We start from the raw sequence: 16,896 nt of genomic DNA, 5'->3' as shown, positions 1-16,896 counted from the left end.
ACACGTAAGCAAAGTTTACAAAGTTCTGGTAACCTCTCAGCTGGATTGCTGTAACAGGTAATTCATCTAGCTGCCTTTGGAAAATGGCCTGGAATCATCAGCTGGTCCAAACTATGGAAGCTAGGTTAACAAATGGGAACTAACCAATGGGACCAACCAATATTAGGCCAGCACCATGCCATCTGCAGTCTCTATCAGTCCATGACTGAGCCTGATTCAAAGTGCTGGCATTAAGATTCAAAGCCATAATCCACTTGGGACCAGGTTACATGAAGGATTGTCTCCTCCTATATATTCCACCTTAGATCTTAAGTTTATCCTCAATGATCCTTCCCTGGAGCCCCTGACAAACAAGGGCGGTGAATGCTAAGAAGTGGGCCTTCTTTGCTGTAGCATCCTGGTTGTGGAATGAATTTCCAGTAAGGCTTACCTGGAAACTACATTGTGCTCATTATGGTACAAGGTGAAGAGTAGGAATTTTAGACTTTCAGTCTCTGTTGTTTTAAATCCTTTCAGTATTTTAAATCTTGTGTATACTGTTGTTAGATCTTACTCTGGCTTTTACTTCTATTTTATACTTAAAATTTTATGGTGCATTTTATGGTTTTCGTTGTTTCAAAAGACACAGAGACTTTTGACTATTGACTGGTACAGAAATGTAATAAATAAAGCAAAAACTTACCTTCCTTTTTCTAGGAATGGGCTCATCAAAAAGGAGGCTGCTAGTTTCAGCCTCATCAATGCCATCATCCATTTGAGAGGACAATCGAAATGGTTTGAAGCTGTCAGCAGAGAGAGGTGGTGATGGTGTGGATGGGTTTGATTGGTCACTTGGAGCACTCCAGCTCCAATACCCACTGCTGCTGGTACTAGAAGGCACAAATCCTCCTTCTTTCCAAGATCCATTTAAGGACTCTGTACATTCAAAAAGATCAAAATCAAGTATGAGTTGAGGTTGGATAGCGCTGGATAAAGCAACTAAGAGGACATGTAATCCTTTGGCCTCCTAACATTGTTGGGGGTGGGTGGGCACATTCCCACCTCTGAATTCCTGCGGCCCTGAAGGACTCCAAACACACAGCCCCTGCCCTACCCCACACCCCTCACAGCCAGCATGGAAAACATGCTCTAGTTGCCTCTTTGAGGCTGGAAATGGGCACTGGAAAGGGCTAAAGGAACAAGTCAGGAGTGGGTAAGGAGGGAAGAGGCAAGGCCATTGGCTTATGAAATACCCAAAAGGCCTCACATTCCTTTGCTCTTCCTTCGCAGTGATTCTAGAGAGTTGAAAAAGGCCATCAGGATGAAATACAATCTGTGGTGTGTCCAGGGTAAACGAAAGGTCTAAGTCCCCATCCTGTATGTCCCACCCTCTCAATTCACATCTTGTTGTGCCAAATAGCAAAGTCCAAGTGGGAGTAGATCTCTCCTACCTGATCCAAAGAGGCTGCTTTATCAGGGTACCCAACTGTGTGAAGAGGTATACTTGCATTCAAGCAAAGGTGAGTAAAATTACCATTCAGACTTTTCCACTCAACACAGCAAGGTGTAAACTGAGGGTGGGGGTGGGACTCGGTATATATTCTCTCTCTGCATATTTAGTCAACTATGTTCAGGACTTTTGTCAAGTCTGTCTGCAGAAATATCAGTTGCACATTGGTAAGAAAATGGTTTTTGTGAACCTTCTAACAATGTATAACACCTTCTGAAGTTTCTTTTGTATCTGAAGTCCAGGGGAACAGACTTCAACATCTTTAAATAGTTAAAGATGCTTTTAACTAGCAATTAACCTAAAAATATTCCCTAAATAGCAGCTCACAGAAGCTACTAGAGTGAAGGAAAGCAAATGTTCAAACAGTGGCCCTACACAATAAATTATTTACAAAAATAGAGTTGCACTTACTACCTGCCTATATCAATACCAGGTTAGCTGGTAACAATTACAAGGTATGTAGCTCATGTGCCTGTTTGTACAGTGCTTTATTAATTTTTTACAAAATGTATCTAACCACATCTGGTATTAACTTCCAAGCTGAGCACAGTTAAAAATTCTGTTTTTTCAGATGCCAAAGGAAAATAATAACAATAAAAGTATGACTTTCATTTGGTCATTTAGGGTACAATCTTAAATGGCTAAAAAATTATGGTATGCACCCTCAGTGCCTGCATGCTCTTGAACTCAGGAGGCTGATGGCACTCTCTGCCGTATGGGAGGTGACAGACGTGATCTTCACACCAGCCTCACCCAACCCTAACCCCCAGCCTCCTGCCCTACATTTTTGCTCGATGGAATTTTCTGCAAGCATTTTAGAAGGCTGGGAAAGAAGCTGGAGAAGCCTCAGGATGGCTTAGATCCCAGCATTTCCAGTCTTCTGACTCCAAAAGGGGCTCCCTTTTGTCTTTCTCTGAGATTGTGTTCCCAGCTATATTTTTTATGTTTTAGTTATTAAATTTATACTACACATTTTTTCTTACAATAAACTCAAACTGGCTTACATCATTCTTCTCCTCCTGCTCTCAGTCTTATCTCCACAACAACAGCTCTGTGAGGTAGCTTGGACTGAGAGTCTGTGACTGGGTCAAAGTCACCTAGTTAGCTGCATGGCTGAGTGGTGACTGGAAACCTTTTGTCTCTTGCTGAGATTGTGTTCCCAACTTTAGAGAGGCAGCTGGTGAATTTCCCTCTGTGCTGACTGCAAGAGAGTCAGATGCTGTTGAGGAGCTGTAACACTGCTCCCTTAAGTATGACATTTCTGTCTCATTTGGCTTTCCAGTTTTCCTTTATATTTCTTGGGGGGAAAAAAGATGGGAGCACGAAAGGAGGGTGAACACAAAGTAAAGCAACATACTAAAAGATTTCCTATCACTATTTTTATAATTCTCCATCTTATTGAAATGAGAGTAACAATTTGATCTTATGCTCTGCGTATATGCACAAATGCAAGTTTCTTTCCCATAGTTCTCCTTTAAAAACAAATCTTCGGCCTATACATTCATGGGACAGAACCCTTAGACCACAGAGCTTTTGTGGTTCTCATTTCCAGAATGTGGTAGGTCGGTGGAGCTTTCAAAAGGGAGCTCTGCTGACTATTCCCTTTCCAGAAATGAGCACCATTTTCCAAGGTTACTTACAGAAGCACAAAAGCCCCACTGTGTAAGCAGTGGGTACTACAGGTACACAGAGGTGGAGTGGCCCTGTTGAATACCATAGGGAAAAACAAGTGAAAATAACATCTTAGAACAGTTTTGGGCAGAATGCAGATCTCCAGATGGTTTGGACTTCAGTGCAGAAGGCTGCACGCTGGTACTTAGTCATTGGCAGGCACACTGAGAGCTGAAGTCTAAAACATCTGGAGATCTACTTTCTGTCCATTGCTGACCTAGAGCCTGCCACTGGGAGAGGATGAAAGGTGAAGGAAAGAAACTGCTTAACTTTTCTTGACATTTGCCAACTCAAAATTGATTCTTCTGTCCCCTGGGGAAAAGGGAATCATAACTTATTCATTAGCCACTCTAGCATGAAACTACCATAGGATAATGGTTCCCAGATTTCTCTTTCAGTTTGATTCCAGCATGGTTCTTTCCCATGAATTATAACATAAATTGAGATTATGTGCAAGAGAGCCCTCACAATTTTTGTCAGGCGTTTATGAATGCATGCTTACCATTGGGTCGGACAGGAGGGCTGTGGACCAAAGGGCTGGTAGATAAACTGGTTAGTACCATAGCTGCCGTGACTTTATCCATGTCCACTTCTTCTGAAGTTTTCCTGAAAGAAAAAGTGAAAAAGCACACACATCAGTAGCAAACAAAGGTAGGCCTGGTAAGAAATAATTCTTATTATACAGGTCCTGTAAAGAGTAGCACCCAAAAGCAATAGTTAGCTCATCAGTCAGGGTGCAAGACACCTGTTGGCTATTGCTGCTTCAGATGTTCTGCTTCCATACAGCAAAACAAACTCACTAACTGATAATGTGCATCAATCACTTCTTTCAAGTTAACTAAACTCCTTTCAAAGGACTATCATTTGCATTATGAGTGTCTGTTTCTTGATTTGCATTTTGAATTAAAACAATAGAAACAAAACAGTAATATTATTGCCCTCTCTAGACATTACATTATTTAAATTTAAATTTTTATTTGCTATTTCTTGATGTTTTGTGATGCATTTTAAGATGTGTTTTACTGGATTGTTGCATGCTGCCCAGTGAGCTTTGGCTCTTGGACAGTATAGAAGATAAATAACAAATAATACATTAATTTGTACCCTGACTTTCTACCACAAAATGGCACCCAAGCCAGCTTTATAAATATTCTATTATCCCAGAAACTCCGAATAAGTTACAATGTAGTTAAACCCACAGCATTTAGAAAGAGATAAATACACCAAGTCCTCATTAACATCAAATGCCAGCCCAAATAAGCAGGTCTTACAAACATTTCAAAAGATTATCCAGTTCAGACTTTGAACATAACTTCAGTGGAAGAGAGTTAGGCAATTGTAGGGCAGTCTCTAGAAACATTCAGGATGAAATGCAAAACTGAGTTAGGTATCAAAGGGATTAGGCAGGGCTAACTTCATCTGGATCGTGGCTTTTATATTTTAAAAAGGAGAAAGTAGCCTTTTAGGCACATCTTTGGGCTCTCAGTGGCTAGATGATACAGGGAGAACTAGTCTTTCAATAATGTCCCAACTAGATGGTACATGAGAAGTACATTAAAAAAAACTATCAGATATTTTTAAGTTTTATATAAAATGCAGCAGAAAGAAGCTACAAATTTGGAAGGTGCAATTGTACACACAATTTCTGTATAATCTAGCTGGGACTTCATTTAAACAAACAAGCAAGCAAAAATTAAAATTAGGGAATAAGTTTACCCAAAAGTGTATGTGAAAGCAATAAGTGTATTTGCTCCACTTGGCTGAAGAACTGCAGCAACATGGAATTTATTTTTGTACTACTTAAAAAAACAACCCAATCTCAATTTCCCATGAAACTAATTAGACAAAGTACCCTCAAGGCAAACATAGTGCACTTTAACACAGATTCAGCTAATGAATGGTAATCATCTTAAGTGTCAGGTAGAGAAAGGAAAGCTAACTTCACATGTAGTGACAATGTACTGAAAAGTCTATCTATTCAAAACCTGTTAAAAAAAAAAAGAAGAAGATTCCCAAGAGGCTAATGCATTTCAGAAACTATGCTTGATAATGTACTTAAGTGAAGGGTGATGATTTTTTCACTATGTTCTCTCCATTAACATTTACTGAATTATCAGTATTCAACTGATTTACTAATGTTGCAGACATGGTGTATTTCTATTTTAGTCATTCTGTGGACTGGCAAGAAAACAGTGTACTGGGGAAAATGGTGTGGAAATTGGTTATACTTCTGGATAGTGTACTCTGTACACTAGTATACTCTGGATAGTTCCAAATCAGACCAGTCAACGTGTTTTACATGGGGATGTATTGTAGGAAAATACTACTGGTTCAGAACAGGGTTGCTAGCTGAATTTTAAAATGTCATACAGGGATTAATTTTCAAATCCCTACACAGCTTTGAACTTGCGTGTCTAAAAGACCATAATTCTACATGAACTCTCTTTCATTTAAGACAACCATCAGGAATTGTTCTCCAGGTTCTCTTTACTGTCAAAGCCTAGGAGAGTAACAAGAGTTAAGCTAACTTGAGGAAAGGACCTTCTCCATAGCATAACCAATTCTGGATCTCTCACTCTGATCCTTTGTGGCATCCAGGCTGATGAGCTTCAGCCGAACCCAGAGCATTATGTTTTCTTGGGCCTTTTGATTAGTTTATTGTTGTGGGGGGAAGTAATTTTCTATGTTTTAGCTTGCTGTTTTGTAGTTAGTTTTTTCTGAGTATTTAACCTTTGTTAAATTGGTGGCCTTTGTTAACTCTTAAGCTATTTTAAAAATCATAAAAAGGTGGGATGTAAGTCTTTCAAAGGATATTAGTTAAAAATTAGATTCTTTCAAGGTTGGTGGAAGGAAGGGCAGTGTATTCTGCCATTTCATGCATTTTCCCTTACATGAACTTTAGAGTGAGACACAAAAAGAGTCAAAATGCCTGATGGCATAAAGCTGACCAACCAATTATCAGGTGACTGGAGTAAGGTAAGGTTACAACATCTGGACTTGTTTAACTTAGAAAAAAGGTGAGTAAGGGGAGAGTAGAACAGATGGATGTACAGAGTTCTGTATGTGTAGAGAAAATGGATAGGGAGACATTTTTCCCCTCCACCCTAATATTAGAACTAAGGGTCTTTCTATGAAGCTGATTGGCGGGAGCTTCAAAACAGATAAAAAAAAAAAACATTTCTTCATGCAGCACATGAAGATAACTACAGAATTAACTTCCACAAGATGTGATTGTCACTAGTTCAGATTGTTGTAATAGGAGATTAAATAAATTAATAGAGGGTAAAGCTGCTACTGCTGATGACTATAAACTACCTTAAGAATCAGAGTAAGCATGCCTATGTATACCAGGTGCTGGGGAAAGCAGGCAGGAGGATGCTGTTACCCATGTCTTGTTCATAGGTTTCCAATGGACAACTGGTTGGCCACTATATGAACAGAATGCTGGACCAGATATACCTCACAACATGGTCTTGTGTTTTTATGGCCTTAAAAAGTGCATGATGTTTGAACATAGGAAGCTGTCTAGTACAAGGTCAGACTATTTCTCCATATAGCCCAGGGCCTCAGAAGCTTTCAGCCCAAGGGATGAATTTCATTTTATGGCTACAGTCCAAAGGTTTCCAATGGTTACAGTCCAAAGGTGGGCAAGGCCAAAGGCATAAGAAGTAGGATGAAAGGGAACAAAATAAACAAATAATACAATAACTCAAAATAGTAAAAGAAAGAGTTAAAACATACTTTTTTAAAAACTCTCAGTAGCAAACTACCAAAGTACCTACCATACCTTTTTTTAACTCTTAAACTTTCAGAATCAGGAAAGAACTGCACAAAATCCAGGTGACCACCAAATGATCTGTGCTTGGGAAAATGGGGGTGAGACCATTTGGGTTGCCCCAGAGGGTCAGACTGGGCCAATAGATAAGGGTTGGATAGACTGGATTTGGTCTCTGGACTTGAGCTTCTGCAACTCTGCTCTAGCCAATACTGTCTACCTTGACTGAAAGTGGCTCTCCTGGGTCCCAGGGACAGGCATTTTTCTTCAACTGTTAACCAGTCCTTCTAAATGAGAAGTCAGGAACTAAACATGGGGTTTTCTTCATATAGTGCATGTCCTATACCCCTGGGCTATGGTAGAAGTGAGGCTTTCATGCACTGCAGTGATAGTTTCCCTTCCCTGTCACTAATAAAATTTAAAATGAATAAAACTATACAAACTGATAACATTTATTCAAATCAACAGGCAATGACATTCAGTTTCTTGTTGCATGTATAATTAGCTATTTGTTTTAAGCACAGCATAGTAAAGAACATACTTTGTATGAATTCAAACTTCAACCTGATGGCATCCCCTGTGAAAATTTTCCGTTCAAAAAAACTCAGAAAGACCTGGAAAATATTTACCAGGGGAGACTATATTAAACTAATCTGAATATTGGGTTTTATATGAAAAATAAAAACTAGGCAGAATGAGAACATAAGTTTGCAAACATATTTTGTTTCTATTCAGCTTAAAAATATTGCTGACATTTGAGACCAAAACAATATTTGTGTTCCCAGAAAACATGCTTCTTAATCACAACAACTTCTTAATCCCAATAACCCCCACTAGGCAGGATGATAATTTCAGCCAGAACATCTACTTATTACCTTTTAGGCTTGCTGTGGGGAGGAGAGAGCAAACAACTATAAAAAGCAATTGTTGTGCCCTTAAAAATATTAGTTTTTAATATTTAGCACCTATTGAAAATGACACCTAACATTTCAAATATATATTCAGTTTCAATAAGTTAAAAGCTTCTGCACCTCTGTGACAGCCAAGTAATCTTAAGTTGGCCTCAGTATCATCTCTAGAGTAGAAATGTGTGTTTTAAGAAGAAAAAAAAGCTTGGGTTCTCATATTGTGCTTTCCTGAAAGGCACATGCAGAGACAGTAAAGCAAAACTTGTAGGGATACTTGGCAGTGTGTGTTCAGAAGTGCATGCTCACTTCTTTCTCTGAGATTCTCCCTGTAAATGTTTTTTGGGCCATCTGAACAGCAGTCTTAATGAGTTTCAATAGCTTACTTTCAGTGAACTGGGTATAGGATTGGAGCCTCAATTAATTTCTGAAGCTGGGCTTTGAAACCAGAAGCAAGCTGAATTGTGTTTGAAAAGTAGCATTTACAATCACATGAAACACCCCCATGGACACAGAAATTTCTCCTCTTCAGTCTGTCATGCTGCATGAATGTGGGGCAAGGGAAACTTGAGAAGCAGAGGGGGGCAGGGTCAAGGTGCACCCGCTTCCCCCATATGCATGTAGTCTGCATAGATTTCTGAATGCCCTAATAAGGTTACTTAGGAGTCCTCCTGAGGGTGACTCCACACCTTATGTGGTCACAACAAATTACTGTGTACACCAGTATTTTATCAGTGTTTTCCTCAGCAAATATATACAGCTTGGACAATATATGCACACTTTTCAACATGCACAAGATATACAAGTTGGGCTAGGCTCCCAAACATAGTCTTTTAAAGAAGAAGATTTATAATCCACACGTTGCTGAGACACATAGCAGCACCTCAGCAGTATTTGTGTCTGCTGCCTAAAATGCAGAACTTTCCTCAGTGACAAAATGGAAACAACTGCCTCTCCCAAATGTCCTTTCAGAACATGACTTTTGGAATAGCATCCCTCTATTTTTCTTTTCTTCAATCCTCTTTTACTTTTTCAAGATACTGGTCATTTCTGGCTTCTGGTTTCCTTCCTTTCTCTCTCTCCCCGTCTTCCTTTAAAAAAAAAATCCATATAGGGTTTTTATGCCCTTCACAGCTTTGCCTTCTTTTAGACAGCTTTTAACACTAAGTTATTTTGGGGATCATGAGACACAACACACATCATGCTACAGATACAATTGGGCTAGATTCCAAGTTTTATGGATTACAACATCCAAATGTAATCTATATTTCCTTCTATTTTATTCTTTAAGTCATTTTAAAGTGCAGAAGCTACCCAAGATATATTAACAGGGATATGATTCTCTTTCTCTTGAAGGCAGGGGAAGAAATAAAGGATTATCAAGAAAAATAGCACTCTAATCAGAAGTTTGGGCTGAAATTGGACACTGGGTTCAGAACTCTTTGTTTTCTCCCTCCTAGGAGTAGAACCGATCCTTCCCTTCCCTATAAAACAAAGCAAAGAACATCTTGAATCACATTCTTTGACTGGCAATTTGAGACTGTATGTCTGTTTTTAAAAACCTCATCTCTGTGGGATTTTAATAATTTATGGTGCAGTATTCCCTCCCCCGCCCACCCAAATCTATTCTGCTGGTGAGCTAAGAGAATGCGAATCACCACAGGGCTGAATTGGCACAGCTGTAAATTGTCGAGGCTCCTCCCCAATGAGCTCATCCCCCAGCAGTACAAATGAGAATGACATAATGTTTCTCTGAAGCTCAACATGCGTAGAACTCATTTCTCAAGCTGCAGCCACTTTTCCTCTTCAATACAGCTTTTTCTCCTAGGATCTTTCATTACCATGAGGACACACTACATGTCAGGAAAACAAAAGCAGAACAAATACAGTGCATCAACATCAGGAGATTTCTCTGCTTCCTACTGTTTTGAGCCCACCAGTCTTTAGGTCAATGATACCGTCAGCACTGACACGATTCCTTCATTTGTAAAATAAACTGAAATTATACATATCCAGGGGGGCAGGAAGAGGTGGGGGAAGTAGAACAGTTAATGTCAGGGAGATAAAGTCTTTTGAATGAGCACAGATTTCCATTAAACTGATGTCAAATTCTTCCCAATTAAATGTATGTCTCTTTTTGGACAAATTTGCCTGTGTGACATTATGATGTTGAAGATGGTTAGACAATACCGAATATCTGCATATCCTTTTACATGGAAGCATCAGAATTGGCAAGACTGAAATGAAAGGACATGTGGACTCTGTGCTGGGACCCACAGATCCTTGACCCAGAAGCAGGTTTGCCCCAAGATATTCTACAGTCTGAAGGAAAGAACAAAAGGGCTCATCTCTCTGTCACATGTACAAAAGTCAACCAGACTGGCTACTGGATCTTAATTTAACACTACCAACAGGTCAGCATCTTTCATTGCACCTGAGGGTAGCTGGCTAATTTAGGGAATACAAAGCAGTTAGTTGCTTGGCACATGCAACTATATTTACTCCATGCCCTTCAATATTTGCTACCTGAAGCAGCTGCCTCATTCTGCTTTTCAAGAGGACTGGTTCTCTGAAGAAGCCATACTTTCAAGCCATTTCCACAGAGAGGCTGCTGTCCTTTAGTCAGAGATCTACTGTTAAAAGTTGCCAACATTGCCCATCCTAGGCAAACATATTACATGGTAGAACATTTAATGGTATTCAAGAAAAGGGCAGGAGTGTTAGAACAAACTATCCAGAATAATACAATAGTAGAGTTGGAAGAGGTCAGAAGGCCATCGGGTACAACAACTTGCTATGGCAAGTCACTAAGTTACACCAATCCTATTCAGGTGATTGTCCAGATGCTTTCTGAATGTCTCCAGCAAGGGAAAGCCAACAACTTCCCAGGTAATAGGCTTCACTGTCGTACTGCTCTGACAGTGAGGAAATTCTTCCTGGTGTCTGGTCTAAATCTGGTTTCTTTTAGTTAAAGTCCATCTTTTAGTTTAAGTCCATTATTCCATGTCCTGTGCTCTGGAATGAATAAGAAATATTGTCCTTTCTCTTTGTGACAGCCTTTCAGGTACTTGTAGAGTGTTATCCTATCACCCCACAGTCTTCTCTTCTTGAGGCTGAACATGCCTAGTTCTCTTATCCTTTCCTCGTCAGACTTTGCCTCCAGTCCCTGAATCATCCTCAGTACCCCTTCTAGCTTTTCTGCATTTCTTTTTGAACTTAGGTGCCCAGAACTGGACACTGTACTCCAGGTGAAGTCTGACTAGTGCTGAGTATAGTGCAATTCGTACTTCATGTCTTTTGGAAGTGATACTTTTGTTAATGCAGCCCAAAATAGTGTTTGCCCTTTCTGCAGCTGCATCACATTGCATCATATTTAGCCTGTGATCTACAACAACCTCAAGATCCTTCTCATTTGCAGTATTGTTGAGCCAAGTGCTCCCCATCTTGTACCAACATGTGGAGGACTTGGCATTTGTACCCACTCAATCTCATTCTGAGGTTAAATACATTGTACATTTATGAATCCTTATTTCACTTGCAAATAGCAGCCACTATAGGTACTCTCAGAAATGGTACCACAGCATGTGTGGATCTTAACCAATTAGCACTTTTTCCTGGGGTTATTAGCAGCTCTGGGGAGGGAGAATTTGTTAGGACCATGGGATGGGAGAAAGGGTTTAAGTTCCTTATTCCCACAAACCTTGGTCCTGAATGGGAGCTCAGCTGCTGCTACTTACAACTTCAAAAAGCTTAATGTAACCATAGCTAGTGCATTTGATGCAATGCATACGTTAGAGTCACAAATGATCAACCAGCCGGCCTCTTTCGTTTTTGGCATCTTTTGATATACTGTAGTATGGTGTATGCTCTTCTCTGGAACTAGGCAGGTGGACATAAATACCAGAAGGGCAATAGAGAAAGCACCTCCCAGTACTTGCCAATCTTAATGGGACATCAATGAGTTTCTGATCCTTGATCAAATAGAGATGCACTGTATGCCTCTCCAGTTTGTTTCCTGAAGAACAACAGGTAGTAAAGACTTATGTACTTTGTTGCTGCAGAGTGGTCTGGTGCAGGATATCTGATTTCTTTGCTGAAATGCCCTCAGGCTCTTTCTTGCTCTTCAATCACTTGGCAATTCATGAACATCCATTAAAGCAAGCAGACTGTGGACCTTTAGCTGTGGTTGGTCTCTAACTCTGATCAGCTCCAGGTAGCAAATTTTAATGGTCAGGAATGAGAGGAGCTGTTGTCCATTATCTGGAATGCCACCCACTCTGCATCAACACACCATAGCAACTGCTCCCTTAGCCAATGCAAAATGATGCCTTAATCGCAGGCACTTTGACAGGATAAAATGCTCAAAGTCCTTAAAAATGCCCTACACTTTTTTGTATGTTTGCAAATTTTGGAAAGACCAAACCAATTAAACAATCACAATAAAGATAGTTCCTCCACTCCACCTCCAGCTACCCACTTGTTTTAATAAGCACAGATGTCTGGCACTTCAACAGAGATATTTTTGTACATCACTTAACACATGCCACAAAGCATCTACTTTTACTGAGGGTGCTGTCTGCTGTTTTAAGGGTTTTCTGAAATTTCACAGTCACTTCTTCAAGCCTTCAGGCTAGAAAATAAGACTTGACTCTTAGATCAACTGACTAAGGCTGTTGAGTTGCATTCTCCAAATAAAGCCTTTGGCAAAATCACCTCCCCAATATAGTATCCTGCTTGCTTGAGTTATCACAATATTGTTGGCAATGTAACAAAACAGTTATGTTTCCAAGTCTTGTTCTTCTAAGTAGGTGAGGAGGATTTAAATTAATGCAGCATATTTATTATTTCACTCTTTATTAGCAATATGTATATGTGGCTTCTTCTTTGAATGAATCCAAAATATAATAGATAAGTAAAATAAAATAAAAACAGAAAAAATAGAAACGTGACCTAGTGTTGTCCACCAGTATAGCAAAAGCCTGCTTTAGCATCATGTTCTACAATCCAGTGCAATTTTTTTTCAGGTAGGACATGTGACTAGGCCTGCTGGAGCACCATCCCGGCTTGAGGGGAGGGGCTGCAGTTCACTGGGAAGGCAGCTGCTTTGCATGCAGAAGGTTCCAGGTTCTGCTTCCAGCTATGGCAAGAAAAGTTTCCTGGAGGGTTGCTGCCAGTCCTTGTCAACAATACTGAACTAGATGGACTAATGGCCTGGCTCAGTGGGCCACGTCACGTGAGCTAGATGGATTCTTATCCACTTATTCCTCACACACCCTTAATGATTAGTCATGTTGTCTAAACACGGGCAGTGTCCATTTGAAGGTTAATCAACCTTCAAGTAACCTCCACTCATACTTTTCAGTGTTTTACTGCAGAAGGTAACCCATCGGTCTCAATGTCATGAAAATCACCTCTCTTGCCATCTCCTTTCTTCACCTTTTGCAGCACAGTGTGCTATACGTGCAGAAGCTATGGCCACCAAATCTTAGAGTAGTAAAACTGGATGGAGGAGGCCTCACCAAAGCTGGGCTTTTGATAAAGGAAAGGCACATCAAAGATAGCATATGAAATAATAGGAAAAAAGTTGGCATCCTCATTTGCTGTATGTAACCTGTTATGTATCACTACCAACTTTATGATTTTCCCATTTGCACTATTCTATTACACTACAGTGCCTCCTGGAGAATACTTAGCAGCAAAGCAGAAAAGGAAATCCTCTTTATGCAGTGAGTAGATTTCTACTGTTTGACAATCTACTGTATTTACTTTCAGTTTCAACAGCCTTCTGTAGACAAGATGAGAATCACCACCAGCAACCATCTCAGTGGCCATACTGAAGGAGTGGAGAAGGAAAGCTGGGTTATTCCATCAGACTTGGTTTTTTCCTTTCCACTCCTCCCATTCCTCTTCTAGTTGTTTATTTTTAGATTGCAAGCCTATGAGCAGGGGCTGCCTATTCCTGATAGTAGGTAAGCACCCCCAGGAGCCTTTTTGACTAATGAGTGGCATATAAATATTTCCAATAAGTGAAAAAATAAAATATGCCAAAGAATTGCACACCTGCGACTGTGAACATCCAGCATTCTACTAAGTCAAAAAAAATCTCAAAAATGGAAAATATGAAGTAGCCCTAGCTATTTCATTTCTCCCATACCTTTCCTTCCTTCATTGTTTGTTTCCTTTTGCTTATCCTTTCCTTCCTATCCCTTTGTTGCATTTTTCACTACTGAAATTTGCTAGCAATCTCTTTAAAAATCTCTTTAAAAATATGTTAATGGAACATACAATTTCAATATGATCTAAATGCTACCTTTATGTAAATGGGGTGTACTTCCCGAGAAGTGTGTATCAAATTATCATCTTAGTCAACACATACTTTTTAATACAAATGCTTCTAAAACTGAAGATGACAACTGTCATTTTAAAGGGCGGATTTTTTCTTGACTCTCTATGTAATAGGAAGAAAGGCATTTGTCTCCTAAGAGTAAAGCCTGCTTTGACAAACAAGCATCATCCACAAAGAAACAAAATGTATTTTCTCCAAACTGTTGTTGTTGTTTTGTCTGTAGGCAAATGTAACTAATACATCAATGAACAGATGAACTGTGCAATCCTGTAGCTGCTAAACAGTATCTAGGCAGGAATAGGATCTTTTGGATTACCACATTTGTTTACTCAGAGATGCACAACTTTTTGGTTCCAGTGGCCACATGTGATGCTGACCCAGGGGATGAAGAGTGCCTGAACAGATACAATGATCCTGATAAAGATTGTTCTGCTGTTGTTGCTAACAGCAGCAGACAAAGAACTACAGTGGTACCTTGTCTCACGAACTTAATCCGTTCCAGGACTCAGGAGTCAATGGTCGTGACTCAAATTGGTTGTGAGCCAAGTTAAATTTCCCCATAAGGTTCAATGTAAATAAGGTTGATCTGTTCTGTAAGCATTTTTTTAAATCAGAAAACTGTGAAGCAAAGTGACAAAGAACAACAAAGATCGTGGCCATCCCCCCCGCCCCGATCCAGAGCACAAGCGCAACCATCTCCCTGCCCTCCCAGCACGACGCGCCTGTCATTCCTGCACACACCCGTCATCCCGGCATGCTGGGGGAGGGAGAGACGGGTGCGAACGGGGCGCACTGGGGGAGGAAAAGATGGGTGTGATCTTGGCCATCTCCCCTCCCCACCCCACCCCCAGCACGATTGCAGCCATCTCCCCACTCAGATGGGTGGGGAGATGGCCGCAGTTGTGCTGGCTAGGGGGGAGGAATGACCAAGATTGCGCCTGTCTTTCCTGCAGGAGCGTGCCTGTGATCACACACGTCTTCCCTGCACAAACGCAACTTCGATTGTTGCCCTCTCCCCACTTGGAGGTGGGGAGATGGCTGTGATCTTGGTCGCCACCCAATGCAGAGTTCACAACCCACGTCATGAAATTTCATGAAATTTTTGTTCGTGACCCAATGTGGTCGTGAACCAAGGTGTTCGTGAGCTGAGGTATCACTGTATCTGTGTGAGGACCTGAGGAAAAAAGAATGGAAAGTTCAGGCAGTGGGGGAATTGATAGAGGGGGATCTGATGGCAGTAATGTGGGGGTCAGGGCATGCATGGGTGTACATTAGCACCCTTCAAAGCCACATACCACTCCCAAGCTGTGGTTTGTGCACCCCTGCTTTAGTTAGATGGATGTGATCTGAAATGCACAATTTAGACCTGTTTGTCACAAGGATGGCAAATTGCATCAAACTGAGGCTGTAAATTGCAAATAAAGTCTTGAAGCTGATCTGAAGCTTGGCCTCCTGTATGAGTCATATTATCTTTGAAATGTACATAATGCCATAGCATATGTTTCAGTATGATAGTTTCCCCATACAAGATCACCAAACTTTCACAGGCAACAAAGTATCTGACTTCTTTTAGATATATTGCAAGGCAAATTATTATTACACTTATTCATTTCCTATGTCCCTGAGCACCATGAAAATTGGAAAGAAAGGGACTTGTGCAAATGTAACACAGCAAAGAATCTAATGACATTAAGTGCTGTATTGTCATGAGTTCGTTATGCTTCAACAGTTGTAGAGATCATCAGCAGTGTGCATAATTTACAGCAGCTTTTTCCTACACAGATGCTCATTCTTACTTCTATCAATAATTAGAGTTCGACAATGAATGTTATCAAACCTGTCTAAGAGAAATAGACAAGTCTAGTCACAATGCAACTCAGGATGACTTGATTTGACTATACAGAGAACTGGGGCCAATTATTTTAAAAATTACAGAAGCTCGCTCGCGCGTGCTCTCTCTCTCTCTCTCTCTCTCTCTCTCTCTCTCTCTCTCTCTCTCTCTCTCTCACACACACACACACACACACACACACACACACACGCAGCAGCCTACAGAGCAGTGAATCCAAGCTGTGCATCTTGTAAGCTTCATTATCCTTTCATTGTGATACCAAAGCATTGTAGTATCTATTGCAGGGACCAGGCCTGCTTCTCCCAAAACACGGCATTCGAAAGTTGCTCCTCAGAACTGGAGGAAGAGGCAGGGTTGGGATCCTTAGGTGAAATGCTGTGATTGGCCAAGTAGGTGGTGAGAACCAGACCACTGGAGGAGACTAAGGAACAGGTGGAGCCAGAGGGGAACATGCTCAGTCCCATAGTCTGGCATCAAGTCAAAAGAGCAGACCAACTGAGTAAAGACCAACATTCCTGCTGCCTGGCCTGGCCACAAGCAGGAGGAACCACCCTGAGACTGGCATTAATTCTGTTGGCTGGGAAGAGAAGAGATGGATTCAGTTTGAAACCTATTTTTTAGCATCAAACCATGTTTCCTGGAGAGCTGATATTCAATGTCTCTCGTGTCCCCTACGAATGACTTCTGCTGTACTCTGCTAGCTGGCCAGTTTTAACATTATGAAGACTGTAGGTAAAAGCCTCTTTGCATGATCTACTTGAAAGGAGGTGTGTGTATGGGGAGGGAATGATCTCTGTGCTGCTTTACCAATATGAAAAATAAGTGTCACAAAAATGGTTGCCCTAATTTCATGGCTGT

General features: G+C 40.7%; 1 protein-coding gene across 3 annotated transcripts in view; it reads right to left on the bottom strand.

Annotated features, from left to right (window-relative positions):
* The window catches only part of ZNF704 (zinc finger protein 704), a 68,865-nt gene that overhangs the window by 26,449 nt on the left and 25,520 nt on the right, over positions 1–16,896 (bottom strand). For all 3 annotated transcript variants that reach the window (XM_044423994.1, XM_044423995.1, XM_044423996.1), the window contains exons 3-4: positions 3,663–3,766; positions 683–915 (exon numbers count right to left, since the gene is read on the bottom strand). In XM_044423994.1, the coding sequence (XP_044279929.1) occupies positions 683–915; positions 3,663–3,766 (337 nt within the window). The remainder of the gene's footprint in view (positions 1–682; positions 916–3,662; positions 3,767–16,896) is intronic.

Source organism: Varanus komodoensis, unplaced genomic scaffold (genome assembly GCF_004798865.1).
Source record: "Varanus komodoensis strain SLA01 unplaced genomic scaffold, ASM479886v1 scaffold14_1, whole genome shotgun sequence".
NCBI lineage: Eukaryota > Metazoa > Chordata > Lepidosauria > Squamata > Varanidae > Varanus > Varanus komodoensis.
This window is presented reverse-complemented; position numbering and strand designations above follow the sequence as displayed.